Source organism: Typopeltis vanoorti, chromosome 19, assembly GCF_054136105.1.
Source record: "Typopeltis vanoorti isolate ZY-2024b chromosome 19, IOZ_Tvanoo_1.0, whole genome shotgun sequence".
NCBI lineage: Eukaryota > Metazoa > Arthropoda > Arachnida > Uropygi > Thelyphonidae > Typopeltis > Typopeltis vanoorti.
This window is the reverse complement of record NC_143567.1, coordinates 62,640,495-62,660,689: the sequence shown is the minus strand read 5'-3', so window position 1 is coordinate 62,660,689 and position 20,195 is coordinate 62,640,495. Positions and strand designations below refer to the sequence as shown.

At 37.0% G+C, this 20,195-nt stretch overlaps 1 protein-coding gene across 1 annotated transcript in view; it reads right to left on the bottom strand.

Moving 5' to 3' along the window:
* Window positions 1-19,920, bottom strand: part of LOC150096175 (monocarboxylate transporter 10-like) — a 219,320-nt gene extending 199,400 nt beyond the window's left edge. The window contains exon 1 of the mRNA XM_090408999.1: window positions 19,545-19,920. Coding sequence (XP_090265125.1) covers window positions 19,545-19,920 — 376 coding nt within the window. The remainder of the gene's footprint in view (window positions 1-19,544) is intronic.
* Between the last annotated feature and the right edge of the window lie 275 nt (window positions 19,921-20,195).

Here is a 20,195-nt window from a genome sequence, read left to right as displayed (position 1 = left end):
ACGATCTGAGATGTCCGTTTATAAATCTTTCTAATAGAAAGAATGCAAATTATCATAATCGTCATTTGTAAAGTCTTTGAACAAAGACCTTTGACAATGGCAATTGCTATTACATAAATTTTTGGAAAAAGAAATATTGCTCATAAATTTAGTAATTGAAACATATTTTATCGTACAATGATTCTGTAATGGTTTAAAAATGTAAAATTGATAAGGTCTCATTTCAATTAATATATTAGCGCTGTGTAAAGGAACAAATAATACTAATGGTACCCAGCATCAATTACTGGTCCTGCTGAGATCTCTGTCGTATTATCTGCCACATAAACGCGTTTTCATTCTGACAATCCAGACCATTTCCACTGCAACTTTGAAAACAAGGGTTAACGTAATTTCCCGCTTAGTGAAATTTAATAAGTCATCAAAAGTTTCAAGAGAGATTGAAGTTCCTAGAAGTTTTCTAGCAATGAGAACAGACGTTGACAACAGACGACCAATAAAAACCCAACGAAAATCACTTTCTTTTTATCGTTTTTTATTTCTCAACGTTTTTTTTTCCCATACGTTGACAGAAGCCAGTGTCTCTAGAGCTTCTAATCACCTTACTTGTCCTTCACTATCTCGCACTCCCATCTTCCTTCTGTTTTCCGTGTTATCCGGTAATCAATTGCTACTAGTGACAGGAGGACTTAATCCCATTTGTCTGTTTTCCTCTTATCCAATTTATCATTTCCCTGGCGCTCCTCCAGGGACACACAGATTGTGACAACTAGCTTCCAATTAGGAATTTAGTTGGTTGTTTATATCTTAAACACCTTTCTCCGTGATCGATGTAACCCTCCTTTCCTTAGTAATACCTAGTGTCTGTAGCTGCCTGTCTCATTAACAGATATTGGTCGAACAGTGTTATCAGAGAAGTTCGTCGCGAGTTAGCCCAACCTGTCTACAATCTCAGGCGTGTAGTCGCCAGCGTATAAGTATGGAAATTTTTATCTTTTTTTTTTATTCTAAATAATGATAGATATTCGATAAAAATTAACAGAAGGGAAGAGTTAACTCTCCCTGATCGCTATGCCGGATTATTTTCTTCTTGGTATTCGCAATCGATCATGCTAGTAGGTTTGCAAATGTTCTACTGACAGTTCCTTTTCTATATTACAAAGACGCTAAGTTACTGCAGTTCGGAGTAATAACTCAGGTGTTCTTCTAGGCACTTACCCGTATTTGCATAACTTAAGTAGCAATTAAGTACAATTTATGACTATTATTCAAATAATCCCTTTAAATATCAATAAGTTGTTTTTTTTCCTTTCCCGGAATAGTTAATCAAGGCTAGTTTTACTCTGGTTTTAATCTGATATGTGGTTTGTACGTTTTCGACATCTTGGCAAATGCCGAAAGATTCCTTAATCTGTTCCCGAAGGTGAGGTATTAGCGTCGCGAAACAATCAATTATTTAAGATTAGCCACGGTGGTAAATGAGCCAATCTCCTTTGCTCAGTTCCTCTTTCATCCTAATTAAAAGACACATCCACCAAAATAGCTGCGCAGCGATCGATCACAGAGTAATCGCAAAGAAAGCTAAGAACTTGCTACAAAGAGTGCAACAGCCCATTTCGCGAATCTCTAAGGAAAAGAAGAGGTTAATAATGTTTTCGATGATGTAAGAAGACTATGCCATATAATACGAACATCGGTAGTATTTTCTTGAAGGGTCTTCTTGCAATTTGAAAGAAACAAGCTATACGATTAATGTCGTTTGTATTAGATCCTCACTTTGGCATCTTCTGTCCAAACGACATCATTTTAAGGCGCCATTCGTCCCTCTATGCTAAAAATAGACTTGTTGCAAGATACTTATGGCTATTTTGTCATAAGTATATCAATGTCATGTTTAGAGGAGCAACGTGGAAAATTTCCATAAATGGTATTTATATTACGAATTAGTTAATATCTTTATATTATCAAGACAATATAACGATATTTACTAGTCTAGGTGTAGGAAAGTCTCCGTTTTGAAACCAAACAGAATCATATTGGAAATTTGAACAACTCTTTCCGTGAAAGGTTACGAGGATTGTCTTAAAAACCTTTGGATTCTAGAACAGGATTCTAGACTTAATTATTCTTAATCCACAAACGAAAACCGCAGTTACATGGTATACTGCAAACCTACAATAAATGTGTGTGTGTGTGTGTGTTTTCACTTTCCGTGGGCTATATCTTGGAGACTGCCATTAATAATATGATTACGAAGACTGTCTATAACTATTTAAATCGTCCAATTACCATAAATAAAGAAATAAACCACGCAAGTGTATAATAATTATAATAAGAAATTTAAGTCAGTCTAAGATAGTAACATCTTTAATACGAATTGTCCAATTACTACTTTCTTCCCAACTAACTTACATCATAGTACTACTGCTGCCAAATGTGTTCAAGGCCAGTTTTACTTTGGCAAGGAGAAAATCGGAACACCAAGAGGAAAACCAATCATCTTTAGAACTCCACTCCTGATTATAATCGAGCGAAGCGAATATTTATTCACAAATAATTTAAAGGGACTGCTAACACGAAAGGTAGTAAATTTATAGGATATTAATGACGTGGTGGCTGCTTTAGAGACAAACGTGAAACTTCTTCAAGCCTTTTTGTCTTCAATAAACCGGGCAGTGCGCTTTCGCACCGGTGGGTGATATTCCTTTCCCACATCTTGCAAATATCTATGTCTACAGCGGGATTCTAACCCACGGCCTATTAGCTGTCAGTTTTGAGGCTATCCATTCGGTTAACCAGGCTAGCGATAGTAGCAGTGGCATATCGTAACTACTTACTTCCTTTAATCAACTAAGTTCGTTTCACACATGTTACACACATCAGTCTGTTTTACTAACAAACGTGTTAAAAAACAGACTGATTCACATACTGAAACAGAAATATTCTACTAGAAGTTTTTCTAGCACCTCTTTCAGTTGGTCCCCGGGCTAACGGATCTTTGACATAGGCAAATAAACCAAATATTTGCCTTGTTTTCCCTATTTGCCTTATTCAATTTTTCACTAAAAATTGAATAAGGCTAAAGGAGCTTACGCCTTACTTTCTTTAAGAGAATAAAAAGGGGTTAGATGATTTATTTATTTTTAATTATCTGATAATTTTACACCATTTAGCGAGCAACTTAGATTACAAGTCCACGCAGTTAGCCTAGTGGCTTTGCGCTTCGCAACCATATGTATGGGAAAAGAGTGTCCTGGGTTCGATTCCGGTCGCTGACGTGAGGAGCTTAGGACCTTTCTCAGACATAGCCAAGTTAGCTGGTCTTGGACGTGGACTGCAGGGTTTTTCTCCCCAGTTTATCTGGAGTTTTTCCTCCGGCAAGCAGCCTGAGGAAAAACTCCTTGGGACGGGTATGGCTTGGAAGGGCTTAGGACAGCTCCGTAACAGGCCAGTAGGCCTAATACGAAAAAGGAGGAAGAAGAAGTTAATGTTTAAAAAAATACTTAGGTTACAATACGTTTTTAAAATAAGTCGTTTTGTTAATGACAAATATTTATTAAAAACTGTCTTTGCAAAGAAATGATGTGAAAAGGTTAGTAAAGCCAAAAGCCTATCCAATTCATACCGCTTATTTAGAATACATTTTTTGATCATTCAAGATTAATTTCATTTTTATGGGACTCCCACCTATGACAGGTTGTAAATAAAACTACAAGACATTAGCGCCATAGACGGGATAAGGGATTTTTGTTTTTATTTATTATGTTTATTATGTATTATTTTTACATAATCTCAGAAACCCTGCTCTAGAGACCAAACATGGAACTTTTTTCAAGCCACTTCAATGCGAATTCGAATTCCTATAGGGATTCGAACTCGCATTTGTTGATTGAATAGAGAGGACACTAACCTTGCGACCAACAAGCCCAGAAATGTTTGATTTCACTATAGAAATAATTCATTCCACTGAGCAATTTCACTATAGAAATTGCTCAGTGGAATGAATTTTTAAAAGTTATTCAGCAGCAGAAGAATACTGGAAAAAAAAAGATATAAATCAAATAACAATAAAATAAGAAAAAAAGGCATTACTTGCTATAACCTCTTGGGAGGAAATAAAAAATCAATAATTTCCTATTTCTAAAAATAAAAAGAACCTGTTGTTTTTTTTATTTTTGAGTTGTAACCAGAGTCATTGAAAATGCACTGTGTTTAGGTAACAAAATTCTGTTTAATAATTTCTCTTTAGTAGATTACTTAACTATCACTGTCAGATTTCTTTAAAAAATAAATTCTCTAATGTGTTTTTTTATTTTCCAAAGGCAGTAGGCAAAACCATTTAAACTTTAACTGGGTTTTGAAGAGTGGTGACAAGCAAGTTCTACACTTATCCATTACCGATAGTTGCCTATGAAATCACTATCAGTGATTTCATAGGCATCCAGGAAGGAGAGCATGGTAGACGACTACCGTCACTTCATGGCTCAGCATTATATTACTGCGAAAAGTAATACAAGTAACAGGGGTATCCGGCTTTCTTGTTACAGAAATCGATTAACTTGAGAACCACCTGAACCAGTGCCTAGAAAAAGATCCGCTAGTCAATTCTCCAGTTCGACCCTGCAATTGTAACGGTTTCTCTTCTAGCAGTCGAGCGCTATGGAAGCAAACTCAGTTTCCACAGAACGGTACAGATACCCGTCTTTTTTTTTTTTCCAAACATGGCATAATAGTTCATACTTGCGTGTCAGTAAAGTTTTAAAATTTGTCTGATGAACAAAATCCATTCTTCTTTGGTGCATATGGGAGGGTCAAGGAAGATCAGAATATTTCCCTAAACCTGCAATTGAGAATTCAGTATGGTAATAAGTTTGGAATATTACCAAAACTGATTACAGAAAATAGGTTCAAAAGGGTTATTGATATTAATCTGTTGTGATATTTAAATTCAAATCTAAGTATTTGCATATACATTCACCAGAATATTTTTCGTTTAAATGATATTTGTAGCAAGGTGTGCTGTACAACGAAGTGAAATGAATGAACAAGTAAACTGAAATTTTACTTAACTGGATTTCTTAATATTTGATAGCTCCTTTGAATAGTTTACAGTTACTGTAAATAGTAGCCATTCGTGTATATACTTTCGCTACCAGTACTGTAATTCTACTAGGCAAGTGGAATTCGAGTAATAGCCGATTCCTTCGTCCTTATTGCATGACGCACTTGAGAAATGAACATTGCCAGCATTCCTACTCCACACACTTGTGAACTTCATATGAGATAAGGTAGAGATAATCGAATTTATTACTGCCAGAGACCCGAAAGTGTAGACACTTAAACTTCAGATGTTTTTAATCTTCTTTTGTTGGAAGGCTAGCTATATGACATTTTCTGTAATAAAGTGCCTTTCTTCGGTTCTTTTTCCGAAAAACTTATAGACATTCTGTTTTGTGTGCTAGTCTAAAGTTATAACTTATCCAAGAAGAGACCGAACGTAAATGTGCAACGCCGCTGTCAAAATTAAGCACACCGGTTAGCCTTTATATGATATAAAGGCTAACCAGTACGATGACCAACTGATTCAAAAAAAAATTGAACATTACCTTTCTGAAAACGAGTGTTTAATGCTGACGTTTTTTTTGTGTGTGTTAAGTATACTAGTATACTTTAGGTGAATAACCTTTCGTATTTGTGTTTACCATAAAAACGATGAGAACAAAGTCGTTTATGGATGTTTAGCCACCATTCCCAAAAATGCCCACCGAAATGCCATGTATGGTGATAATGTCTAACAGCTTTTCAGCTGCCTTGTATGTGTATAGCCACAGTTGATGGTCCAAAGAGCTAGATATGAACCAGGAAGGAAGGGAAACGTCCAGCCGTTTGTTTAGCAGGCCTTTGGATCGTTTAGACTTGGATTTATTCTATAAAATTTGGCAATACATAATGCACTGTTTCTTATATGAACTGTGTTCATATAAGAAACAGTGCAATACATAATGCACTGTTTCTTATATGAACACAGTTCGCTGTGAATATTTACTGGGACTTTACTATCCTCGCTTAAAAGTGCTTTCAACTTCAAATCATTGTTGAAATACTGTCGAGAGCATGAAACTTTTATCCTCCTAATCAGTTTTGCTGACAATGAGTCATGATCTTAGAAGTGTTCAGGGTATTTTCGCCTGAAAATTCCGGTTCGAATTATTTTCCAGGAAAAAAAGACAAATGATTCTAAGAACATGCCTATGCTTCGGTTGTCTCCACACAAATTTTAAAAGAATAACCAGATCTAAAATCAAACCGAAATCAAGTTAATTGGTCTCTTATTTCGTTCTTTATTTTTAATATGATGGTCAAATATTTTTTCAGCATTCTAAATCGATTTTCCTTCATCCTCTTCTCAACCACTATATTCTGGACGACTTGACTCTAGTACAATTTCTTAGCCCACGTTAAAACGTAACTCTAAGAACGAACTGCCGTCAGCTGTATTTGTCTTTCGCACACTTCTTCAAACACATTCATCCTGCAAGAAGACAAATAATGATAGTTCACGTGAAAACATAAAGACCATCAAATGGGACCTAAGACAAGAGTTGCAAACTTCCAACTAGCCAGATAACCTTTTGTACAGTCTCGGTATATATCAGAATTAATGTGGCACGCGGAGGCATTCGTCTTGACTTTCCCTGTGCGGGAAGTGAATGTTATTGATTGTGAGAGGAATGTTAAAGTCTTATTGGTTACTGAGAACTATGGGAAAGGCTATTTTTCAACTTTCTAACGGGTCTAAATGGCTCCAGTCTTGAGCATTTTCAAGCAATTTCTCACTCACCTATTAATACAGAGTTCTACTAATGAATCTTTCATCGCTAGGTCACTGGCCTGCTTGCAAGTATCTTGACACCCCAATTTGTTAGGCTATTTAGTGGTTAACTTCAGTTGACTATTAACATCGCAAAGCGTGTATTACGAACGTTGAAAGAATAACTACGGCTGGTCCATTTTGTACATACTTGTAATTTGTAAACATTAGTTAACGTGTGCTAATCGCACTTCATTAGGACCGTTTGTTGAGAGTAAAGACATGAGTGGCAGACTAATAGCGCAGCTTGAAGGATAGAACTCACAAATTTAACAGGATTTTCTAATCCAGGGTGTTGGTTCGACTGAGCCGTCGTCGTATTTACAAATGAAACAGTTTGGCTTTCGTCCAATGAATGAATCGTCCATGAACACAAAATATCCAAAATTCTCCATTTCATACAGCACACACTACTTTCTTAAACGTTAAGTATCATATTTTATCGTTCTTAATTGGGTAAATTCATCTGATTTCTGGTCTTCAGTTTGTTACTAATTTAATGTTGACAGCCTCCTGCGATTCACTGTCATTGTATATTCAAACTACTGAAGACTTTGTCAATTTTTTTTCTATTAATTGCTTCTGTTCATTTCTTGTAGATACACTAGACCTGTGTCTAGTGTATCTACAAGAAATGAACCCATTGATAAATGTTCTTTTTAGTTTTATCTAGGCATTACTTTTCACTACCAACTATTTCGTTCTCTGTCACTGTACAACTTTTCAATAGTTCATTTAAAGGGTCTCATGTTTCAGCAAGTGTTTTATGAAAGCTTCCTTTACCACTTCTTTCCTATAATGTTTTTTTATGTTGAGCCCATACAAGAAAGGTTGGTTAAATTTTTCCTTTTCCCAACCCATTACCCCTACATGGTACGAAGCTGGGGAAAGAGAAACTTGTTTATGTTTGATTTAAAAAAAACTGTATTTGTATTCCTTGGGAAACACAACAGAGGGAAGATTGTTCCACAATACAACAGTAGCAGCAGGGATGAAGGAGGAGGAAAAGAAACTTGTTCTGTAGGTTTCATCGTGCACTGTGAAGGAATGTTGAGCAGCAACTGCACGTGTTTTAACGGGCTTAATTACTGAGTAGGGGAATTATTGATGCTATTTCATATGAATATTTGCCGTGGAAATATTTATAGAATACACACATATTGCAGGAACCGAACGCCTGTGCAAAAGTATGTGACTATCTCCAAGTATTTTGCGGTGTTCTTTGTGAGAAGCTTTAATTCCCTTTCTTTAAATATAATTGAAATGGTCCTTCAACATTTGGTTTTCTCAATTAGTTCTTAGAATGACTGTTCAGGTTTTTGACAACGCTAGACTGCCAGAAGAAAGATTTCTACAGGTTCCCTGCTCATAGTTCGTTGAGATATGGATCGGGAACAGCCTTCATTAAATGCTTCGGTCAATTGCTGCACACACAAAATTCTGTTTGTCCGCACAAGACTTTTCAGACGATGGCGTTCTCGTGAAAGTCTTAGAACTTTCAGACTATGGTCTAAGACTGACAGTCTTAGGACCACAGTTAGACAAGCAATGTGGGTTATTTTTCCACTGATTAAACACCCGGATATCCTGGATGGGTTTAAATTGCTATTTGAACAACCCATCCAGGCTATTTTCAAAATCGTGGCTCCAGCTAGGTGGGCACCTACAATAAGCCCTTTATCGAATTCTGAAAAAACCTGTATTTTTCCATTGTGATCAATTGACGATTACTGACCAGCAGCATTCTTAAATAGTTGCCTAGAATATCTGGCGACGCACGTGACCAAGTATTTTGCATATACGCTGCTTAAGGACGTTTGCTTACGTCTGCATGAAGCTTTCTAATTCAGTGGCCGGTATGTGTACAGCGATCATCATCCTTAATACATGAAATCCCAGAGGTAGCAACACATAATTCTGAAGTGCTGTTTAATCTGGATAGACGTAATGTGAACACTAAGCATTGCAACGAGGAATACCCAACACTTCCACAGTTTACAGTAGCATGGGAAAATACTAATGGACTTAGCATGATGGGAAGTAACCAAAAATTGCCAAGCCAATAGCTACATCTATCCGGGACACGTACAGAAAGCGAAGCGCTTTCATATTGATCGTCGCTAGGTGTCGCACGGATTAGATCGTCGGCTTGTCGAGAGCTCCTGAAAAGATCAGTATTATTTTGTGTTAACATTAGATATTTTACCAGAATTTTAAGTAGTATTGTTTGCTTTTTGTTTCTTGGTGTGTCTGTGCAATTTTTGCGTGTTTTCTGTTATTTTAACTATTATTTTTAAGAAAAGATAGCGTACACATGGCACCGATAAAGAAAAAAATGGCGGCCAGGTCGCCATGCTTGCTTAAGAGTTTTGATGTAAAAGAATTTATGCAGTGTGCTGTCTGTGAGATGTATGCCTTGCGAAGAGCGGTAGGAGTCTGGTTAGAAAGTGATAGTGGAGTTAATATGTGTAGAAAGTGTAAAGAGAATGAGGACTTCAAGCGTGTTTCGTGTATCGAGACTGATATCGTTAACGGTAGTCAGAATGCAGAAAATGGCGGTGTACTAGAGAATTGCGTGGTAGTGCCAGATATGTGTGAGAGCGTCGCTGAAAGTGTAAATGAAGGTAGAAACACCGAAGGAATGGATGATTTGATCGATAACGAAAATGGTGTGATAAGTGCGAGTAGCGAAATTGCCCGTTTAAATGGCGCGATACACAGAGCCAAACGACAACTGGAGCGTATGCAAAAATGTGTGTTGAACGTACCGACAAATAACCGGCGGAAGTCTGTGACGGCAAATAATAGAATGTACGTAAACGTCAATAAAATGAAGGAGCGAGTGCTGTATGGGGATTCGCTATTAAGAGGCGTAATAATTGAGAGTTTAACGAAGTCGTACCAGCCGGGTGCGAACATAAAGGACGTCAGCGAATCTATTCGACTGCAAAAACAGAGGGTGAAAGAGATGATAATAGTGGCAGGAACGAATGATTTGAAAGAGGACAAAATGGAAATGATAGAGGATGTGAGGGAGTTGTTTGAGGTAGCAAAAGAGAAGAGTGAGAGAGTTAGGATGGTGAGTATCTTACCGCGGTATGACAGCGAAGTGTTTAGAAGGAGGGCCATAATTGCCAATGACTTTATGCGTGGGTTATGCATGGAGAGTGGTGTGGAATTTGTGGATGTGTGGAATGAGTTCGATGGGCGAAAGGACTTATATAAGATGGATGGGTTACATTTGAATGGAGTTGGTGTACGGAGACTTGAAAGAGTGTTGATGAATGATGTGGAAGTGGATGTACAGACTCAGGGAAACTAGATTTATTAAGAGGGGGGGGAGTAGATATGCAGACTTTAGGGGGGGAAGTTAAGTGTATGAATGAGTATATTATGCCCGGGCGAGTACGACGGACAACAAATCAGAATGGGATAATTAGTATAAGGAATCAAAGTAGGGATGGGACAAATGGGCTTCTGCGATTCATGTACACTAATGCCAGGAGTATTAGGAACAAGAAGGAAGAGTTTTTGGCCATGGTTGGCACTTCCAGGCCACAGGTTGTCGGTATTAGTGAAACATGGCTGACAGAAGATGATAAAGCTAGTGGGATTGAATGCGATGGGTATAGCGTGTTCAGGAGTGACAGGGTGAATAAAAAGGGGGGAGGAGTGTTATTGATGATAGCTGATGAGCTTCAGCCAAGGAGTATAGAAGTTGAACTGCAGGATGGGGAAAAAAGCACATTTGAGGCTGTTTGGTGTGAGATACAATCTAGCAGAACAAAATATACAATTGGGTGCTGCTATAGACCGGGTGATGGAGTGGATGGTGGGAATAGTATGCATAAGCAAATAGAAGAAATGAATGGAAGGAGGGTAATTATTATGGGTGATTTCAATTATGGTAATATTGACTGGAAAGAGGAGAGGGCACATGGGAGGAAGGAATTGGATTTTATGCAGTTATTAAGGGACAACTATCTACGGCAACATGTATTGGAAAATACCAGGGGGCAGAGAGTGCTGGACCTAGTAATTGCAACTGAGAATGTGGCTGTAACGAACATGACCTTGTTGCCACCAATTGGTGAGAGTGACCATAAGGTCATGACTTGGGAGGTGGCTAAAGGAGTCGAATTTACAATTAAGACAGGGTATATGTGGAATTACCGGGCTGGTAAGTATGACAAGCTTAGGTGTGTGCTTGGCTCAATGCCATGGCATGTAAAACTGCAAGGGCTGGATGTTGATGGTGCATGGGAGGTGGTCAAGAACTGTTTGCAGGAGGCAATGGTTGACTGTATACCAAGAGTCCGAATAATAAATCAGGTAGGGGTTAAATGGATGAATAACACTATTAAGCTTGAGCTGCAAAAAAAGAAACAATTGTGGAGGGAATTTAAGGAGAAGGGTGACCATCAGGTGCATGAACAGTATAAAGCTCAGGCCAGGATGGTAACAAGGGTGGTAAGAAAAGCAAAAGCAGATTACGAAAGGAAATTGGCCATGCAGGCTAAAGAGAATCCCAAACAGTTTTTTCAATATGTTGCAAGTAAAAGGAAAAATGCTCATGGTAGAATGATCTTAAAAAATGCTGAGGGTAGGGAGGTAACTGAATCAGTCGATGTTGTGGAATTACTGAGCGAACACTTTGCAAGAGTATATCATCCAGGTGGTGGCTTTGCGGAAATGGAGGAACCAACAGCTTATACTGGAATTGTGATGAATGAGGTAGAGGTAACTAGTCTATTACAGAACCTCAATGTCAATACATCTGTGGGATTGGATGGTATACCAGCTCGTGTCGTACGTGAAGCGGCCAAAGAATTGTCAGTGCCCTTGACCATTATGTTTAATTTGAGCCTCAGGACTGGGTCAGTCCCAAGGGGGTGGAAAGAGGGGAAAATAGTTCCACTGCACAAAGGTGGTTCCAAGGCTGCTGTTGAAAATTACCGGCCAATCAGCATAACAGGAATCATTATCAAGGTCTTAGAGAAAATAGTCAAGAGGAAAATACAAGATTGGATAGAAGAAAATGGGATACTGTATCGGGGACAGCATGGTTTTGTGAAGGGTAGGTCATGCCTCAGTAACTTGCTCACGTATTATAACACAGTGACGGCTGAACTGGATAAGGGTAATGGGTTTACAGTGATTCTGCTGGACCTTGCTAAGGCCTTTGACAGGATACCACATGGAATTCTGATCAGTAAATTGCAGCATATGGGAATGGACATAGGGTTGGTGAGATGGATAGGAGGGTGGTTGACGGAGAGATATCAGAGAGTGGTTTACTCAGGAGTAGAGTCCACAAGACGGCCTGTGACTAGTGGTGTACCACAAGGATCTGTTCTTGGACCACTGCTGTTTAATTTGTTCATAAATGATATAGGAAAGGATCTGAGAGGAACAGTTCATTTGTTTGCTGATGATGCGAAGTTGGGTAGGGCAATAGTGAATGCAGATGACGTCAAAATTTTGCAGGATGATTTGGATAGATTGGAGGTCTGGGCTAGGGAGAATGGATGTCAATTTAATGTGGCAAAATGTAAGGTTATGCATTTTGGGGTGAAAAGATGGGAGGCAGTTTACTGCATTGGTGGAACCGTGCTCCAGGAAATTGATGAGGCACGAGATTTAGGAGTGTTGGTGGATAAGGAATTGAAATTTAGGGGACACATTGCAAAAGTGGCCAAATCAGCTCATCAAATCACTTGGTTGCTGAAGAATACGTTGACAAGCAGAGACAAGCAGGTTATTGTTCCTCTGTATCGAGCCTTGATAAGACCTCATCTCGACTACTGTGCTCAGATTTGGTCACCTAGGTTTCTTCTTGATGGGGAGGAGGTGGAGAGGATCCAGAGGCGAGTGACCAAGATGATAGCAGGTCTGTGGAATGAACCGTATGAGAACAGGTTGAGGATTTGTGGGTTGCAAAAATTGGTTGATAGGCGGAGGAGGGGAGATATGATTGAGACATTCAAATTACTGAAGGGTTTCTATAAAATTAATTCAGAAGATATTTTTGAGAACAGGGCTGGTTGTGGGAGGACTAGGGGACATCCATGGAAACTGGGCAAAAGTGTGGTTAGTAAAGGTGTTAGAGCTGGGTTCTTTACTTTTAGAGTAGTGAATGAGTGGAATGCGCTCCCTGAGTCTGTGGTGGATGCTGTGACAGTGAATGAGTTTAAGGCGAGGTATGATAGATACTGTATGAATGTCGAATAGTTGTGATGAATATGATTTGGGGCCTCCCTCGATGAGTCTAATGACTCCCTGGAGTTGCCCGTAATAATAATAATAATAAGGACTTTTCACGTGAATGCAAATTCGCGGCTCTTATGTGGAGATGGATGGTTTTTTCATCCCGTAAAACAGGCAAACTCGACAAACGAAAACACGCAACTAACAGACACAATATGCTGCTCCATAGCGTTAGTTGCTTCGGCCGTAATTCCCAATAACAAACATCCGAGAATAACACTGAGATACTTTACTTAGGACTAATCTATAGAGTATAAGGGAAGGACATAATTAAGGATGAAGAGAATGGGTGGGAAAGAGGAGCAGCCTCGAAAGAAATAGAATATCTATAGTACATTAGTATTATTACTGTAGATGGGCTTAGAGGCTAATATATAATCCGGAAATTTTGTTCTCGGGATGAAATATGGAACTTGATGAAGCCACGTCGGACGTTTAATTAGTAAAGCGATGGTCTCAGCTGGGAAATGAAATTCATCTAAAAGGCATTCACAAACATCCATGCTCTCAGCAGGATTCGAACCCATGGCCCATTATTCACTTGACAACTATTCCTAATAATGCGTTTAATAATAATTGGACTCCAAGGAGGCCAATGATTTACGAAATTTCTATACATGACATATTTGTCATTGTATATTTGCTATTTTACTATCATAAACTAGTTTTTCTTTTATTTGCAAGATCAGTTCATTAAACTGTTTATGCAAATTTCAGCAAAATAATAATTATTCCTGCGGAGGTTTCTGTGGTTAAGAAGTTCAGTATACTTATTCCGGTTTTGTTTATTAAAGAAAACTGTTTTTAAAACTAAACAAGTACTAAAAACAACACTCGGCAAGTTTCGGTAATCGTCAGACTAACATCTTCAAGGAAAAAAAAAAGTTTAAAGCACAAACTACTAGAAGTTTACTTCATTTGTTGGTATTGTGAGCATCTAAAGTTCGTTAAAAAACCGAATAACAAATCTATACAACCGTTAATGCGTGTTAGCTGGAGACAGTGCTATTTGTTGTCGTGTTCTGTGGTTCAGAATGGTTAATAAACGATGACCAAACTTGATTTAAAATCGAACCTTGGTTTTTGTTGCATTGCGTAAGAATTTTAATCATATTTGCTGCCTCTTTGAATTTTCTTGTGAAACAATTCTTATATTCTTATAGGACATGTTTGTTCTATCCCAGAGTACATCATAACGGGTAGAGGTTGCGTGAAATGCCAATCCCGATTTACGTTCTCTCTTATTTTGTACGTCCTTTTGATGTTCGCTCATGCGGATTTCTCCCGATCTTCTCGTCTAGCCCACATATCAGATGCCACAGGAACAGTGAATATTATAAACCCGTGGTTTTTTCTTTGGGTGATGTGGAGGTTTCGGAAGATGAAGAGATCTTGATATTTTTTCAAGTGGCAGGAAAGTCACTTTTATGTTGTATTTGTAGAGAAGTTTGGCTAATTTATCTCTTACATTCTTAATATAAGGAAGGGTGACTGCGTTCTTGAAATCTTGTTTATTTAAGTTTCTTGTAGGTGCTGTATTGAGAATTTTCTTAACTAACTTAGTATTGAAATCATTCAGCTGTAGGATCTGCGTTAAGTATTGTATTTCTTCTTTCCGTTTTTCTTTTGTACTGGGGATGCTGTATGCTTTATCCCTAAAGGTTTTTATGAGCCCTATTTTTTCCTTGCGGTGGTGGTGTGAAGTAGCGTGCAGAAATCTTCCTGTGTTTGTTGGTTTTCTATAGATGGAGAACGATAATCTGTTTTTTCTTTCATTTGATTATAATTATAATAATTACTATTATTAGAATTATATGCGCAACTTACAAGCACGCAACACAAATTCTTTTTACTCGAATATTATAGTAATGTTTTGTGTTGCGTGCTTATAAGTTACGCAATAATTCTAATAATAATAATTATTATAATTATAATTAAATGAAAGAAAAAACAGATTATCGTTCTCCATATATAGAAAACCAACAAACACAAGAAGATTTCTGCACGCTACTTCACATCACCACCCCAAGCAAAAGATAAGCCTAATAAAAACCTTAAAGGATAAAGCATACAACATCCCCAGCCCAGAAGAAAAACGTAAAGAAGAAATACAATACTTAACACATTTTCCAAACTGTTCCTGAGAATCCCAGAAGCAAAGCCATAGGAAGAAAAAAAAGTGTTACTCTTTGATAAGAGCTTTGTTTCTCTAAGTGACTTTGTCTTGATTGCAAGGTTTATTTTGACTCTCTCTCTCTCTCTCTGCATGAGTAGGTGGGTGGAGAGGATGGCGTAAAAGCACGTTTCGCTCTGATCGACATTGATGTCGAAGTTAATTAAACGCGTTTCCAACCCAAGTAGCCACTTATTATTTCCTTTGGAACGCTGAACCTTCTAGTTTGATTGTTTTGAGACGCACGACGAAAAATCGATAGTTCACTAACCTATCTATAGCAACCCAGAGAAACAGCAGCGGGAAAAATTTTCAAAAACAGAAGAAAATACCACCACATGCTCCAGTAACAGCAACTGTTATCTCGAACACACAATGGATGTTCGACCAACTGAGTGTAAACTATTCAAAACGACTACTCGACAAACTCAAGATGGCAGAGGTCAACGGAAAAGGCGACACGTGGCCTAGCGGTCTAAATAATAAAATTATTCCAATATTGTTTATGATCCGATACGGTCTTTGTCATTCTAAACTTCATATTCTTCTTTCTGCTAATAAAAAAAAAAAAAGCATACACAATGGTATAATTGAGAGGATGTGGTGTTCACATCGCTTCCTTTACTTTTATTAACTTTACTTTTGAGATTTTCAAAGTATTTCCTACTTAATAATTATTACATCAATATTTTACCACAATTCGGAGGAGAACGCCCACAATAGTTCGTGTAGTAAGGAGAGTTTATGCAATGTATTTTATAAATCTGCAATAGATTGGAAATCGTAGTATGAGGCCCAAAATCGATGTCCTCCTTACAAAGACTGAGCAAGTTCCAATGTTATCACTTTCAGCAAGTTAGTTTTTATAGTTTGCCTCGCTTGGTTAAATTGTAGACATTTTATCCTTCTAAAATATCAAGCTAATAGAACTGTAAATACGTATTGAATTTCTGCCAACGAAATTCATGAGTGGTATATGACCTCGTGAAATGCACAGATAGCGAGTTCTGCACGTCACATTCGAGTCTCTACCACCTCAAAGTATTTCTCTATCTTTATCAAGTGCTGTTGGAGAGGTATGGTCAGTCTCTCATTTAGCATACTCGTAGAAACATTAGGCTGATGTCTAAGGGCTTGCGTGAGAATTAATATCAAATCCAGATGTTAACACAGTAAATAACAACAAAATAAGTAGGTTTTATTAGACGGTCGAAGCGGCTGAGACTCTTAAGACCTGAGTACTCTGGTCTGCAAATTGCGTGTGTTCTTCTAGCTGGTTTGTCCGTTTGTTTTATTTGAAAATGAATAAATTATTTTATTCTGTTAATAGATAATGAATAAATATCTGTATGAAAAAGCAGGATAGAGAACAAAGCTTGTATTAATATACATGGAAAAATGCGAAATTAAATTACAAAGCAGTAATTTTTTTATTTCTTCATGAAATATATTTTAATAAATATCTGCAATACTCAATTAAGTATTTTAAGCAGCACAGTTAAGATATAAATAGAACTGTCGTAAAAATAGTCCAGTGTGCCAAAAATAACGTCCGTTTATCATTTCTTGCAAGTAAATTATTCTTCATTCATTTTGTGCACGCCAGTCCAAAGTGACATTTATCAAGTCAACTGGCGCAAGTCAATGGGAGTATCAAGTACGTCCATTCATCTTGGCTCTTGCCAGTGCCATATTAACGCGAAAATCATTCATCTTATCTTTGTTCTCTTCCAAGTTCAGAAGACTGGTTCGGAATTTAGCATTTTACTTTTCAGCAGGTAGCTTAAATCCCTACAGGTGCATTTATTTGAACTTGTGGAGTGGCCAGAATAGACAAGATATTAAAATTTCCCGAAATAAGTATTAACTCTACATAGCGTTGTTTTTAATGCAAACGTTTGGGCTTATTAATGATTGTTAGTCGGTCTAGCAATATAATATATGCTACTCATTAAAAGCGCAAAAGATTAATTATTAATTTAAATATGTAATGAATAAAGCTTTCTTACGAAGTTCTGTACAGTAGTCCAAAATATTACAACAGTTATACTTCACTTATCCAGCATTTAAGGAAATGTGAAATGACTTCATGCTAAAAATCTTAATATACAAAATGTCTATCAAGTTTCCATCTATTGTCGAAATGTAAAATTATAATTTTCAGTATACAATTCTAGACATGGTATAAACATTATTTCTTTCTCGCAAAAACTATATTTTTACATTTCGTTAACGCTTACCCAGAATTAAAGATTAATGATGCGAATTTAAGTGTTTACATCGTAAAATGGATGTACCGAACTCAACATTTTTAGCACTCATTTTTAGAACTTAACAATCCTATATAATAAGTATGGATAATGAAAGGTATGGTAATGATCTGAGCTAAAAAAAAAAAAGGAAAAAAAAAGAGCGAAGATATCACTATTGGCCCACAAAGTACGAAAAACTGTTTATAATAAAATAAAATAAATGTACTCCTTAAGAAAAAGAAAGAAACTATTTTAAAGAAAATTTTAGCCATGATCTACAACAACTATAAGACATTTTCCTACTTCTTCCCCCCCCCTCCAATAATATGGTGCCTCTGCGCTTTTATTCTTGTTTGATGGCTTTCTTTAATATTACTGGATCATCGCGATCTCAGAGAACATCAAGTGTGTTAAATTTGTTTTTCCTGTGTTAAACCGTCTACAGACATTAAGGGAACTAAAACAGGTTATCAGTGCAGTACAAGCTATCGATGAAAAGACAGCAATATTTATTATTTCATGTTAACCTGTTTTTGATCAAATATTTATCTTTTAGAAATCTGATCTCCACTAACTGGGATTAATGTTTATTCTGTTATCTTTATCACATTTATATTTATTGTTTTTGTATAAAATTTTAGTTAGAGAAGCAATTTTCTTTCAGATTCAGCTAAACGACTCAGTAACTCAGAAATAGCAATGCCTTTGGATACAATATTTACTTACTAATGTTGGGGAAGGGGTAACTTTATTGTTGTTGTAGGAAAATTTAAATTTATACCCAAGTACCGTCTGTTGGTAGTTTATACGTCTTCCAGTTGAATCCGATATCAACATTTCCTTTATACTTAACCCCCCCCCGCCGAAAAAAAAAATACAAATAAATTAAATCATCAAAGTGTTTGCATGAGATCAATTTACAAAGCAATTTTCTGAACAGTAGACAGGCTAAGTGCTCCATATATAAGGCATTTCCTTTTATGATTATGTTTTATCGCCGCTTACGAACATGCGAGGCACGTGAGCGTTGTTTGGAATGTCCATTGCATTTCCCTGGAAATTCCACAGACTTCGCTTTTATACAAGATATATAAGATTCGCTTTTATAAGATTTAAATCGTATATAAGCATTTCATTTTGACACACTGGAATATTATTTATATGTTTAACAAACTGTTACAAAAATATCTTCTAATCGGAAATATAATAGTCAGAAACTTGAATTAAATGTACTAAGGAAGAAAGTAGAGCTAATGGAAATCTTTTTCTTAATTTCAGTTACCAACCATCAGGAGTACTATGCGGAAAATATGGATAACTTGGCAGCTCAATGTCATCGATAGGTTTGTTTTACAAATCCTATGTGAATAATTATATAATAATAGTAATGTGAATATATAATAGTATGTGAATAATTAGCTTGTCACGAAATTTATAAACATAATACACTCGCCTAAGCAGCGTTAATTGCTTTGTAGTAATATAAACACTTAATAATCTTCCTCATCAAGCAAATGTTTTTACAGCATCTGCAGATGAAGAAATAATCAGTACACCGCTTCGCTTTATGTTAATAAGAATCGAAGACATTTCTCACTTTCGCTAGCAACCATGTAGATTAGGATCTAGCGCTCAAAATATTCTAATCAATCGACTTAACTTTAAAATGCTTTTTAGCGGAAATATATAGGCTATGTTTATTCTTCGAAGTACATTTCAAGAATAAAAAATGAATCTTGAAACCATGCGTGTTCTTGTAGTTTCAAATTCGATAACGTGGTACCCATTTTATTGTTCGTGTCTCAAATCATTAAGGAAAAGGAAGTATGTGACTCAAATTTATTGTGAATAAATATCCGATTGCGTGGAGTAAAGATATTTTATGTAAACCGTGCCACAAACATAACGAATGAACCATTAATTTAAAAACAAAAACTTTAGGCCTTCTATTATCATAATAAAGACAGAATATCCAACTTACCTGCTCCAAAAACTCCACTTGGGGGATCAAACTTATTTAGAACATCGACCAGAAAGAAGCCAAAGGCCAAGTGAGTTCCATTGACAATTACATTAACGAAAAGTGCACAAAAACAAATTCCCCATCCCCAACCCCCTTCGGGATAATAATGTTGATAAATGGTTGCTTCTTTATTTCCTAAGTGAAATTTTCCATAAGGATATATTGGTTTCTGCCTGGTCACGTTATTCACGAGATTATGACAAAGTTTGTCAGTATCTGAACTGGCCGCTAAGGTAGCGCTGATTCCATCATTGTCCTCATGAAATAAAGCAGCAGGGGCACTGAATGTTCTGTGAATCAACACACTCCCAGACTTATCTTCAGCAGAAACCATCTCGTTCGTCTCAGACCTTAGTTCATTTTCTTATCTATCGTTACCTCTTTAAATACCACAAAAATATGTTATATTTTTCTTTGGTTAAATGCTCGTTTTCTTCTATAGACCATTTCCCCACCCACAAGCGCGCACCTGCACTCTTAATACAATTTTATGAAGCACCGGCACTCGGCAAATGTGCTTCCACTATCATGAGACAACGCGCATCTGAACACTCCCGGAAAAATATCCTGAGGCCTGCCGGGAAAACGTCATTGGTCTCTGTCGGGAGA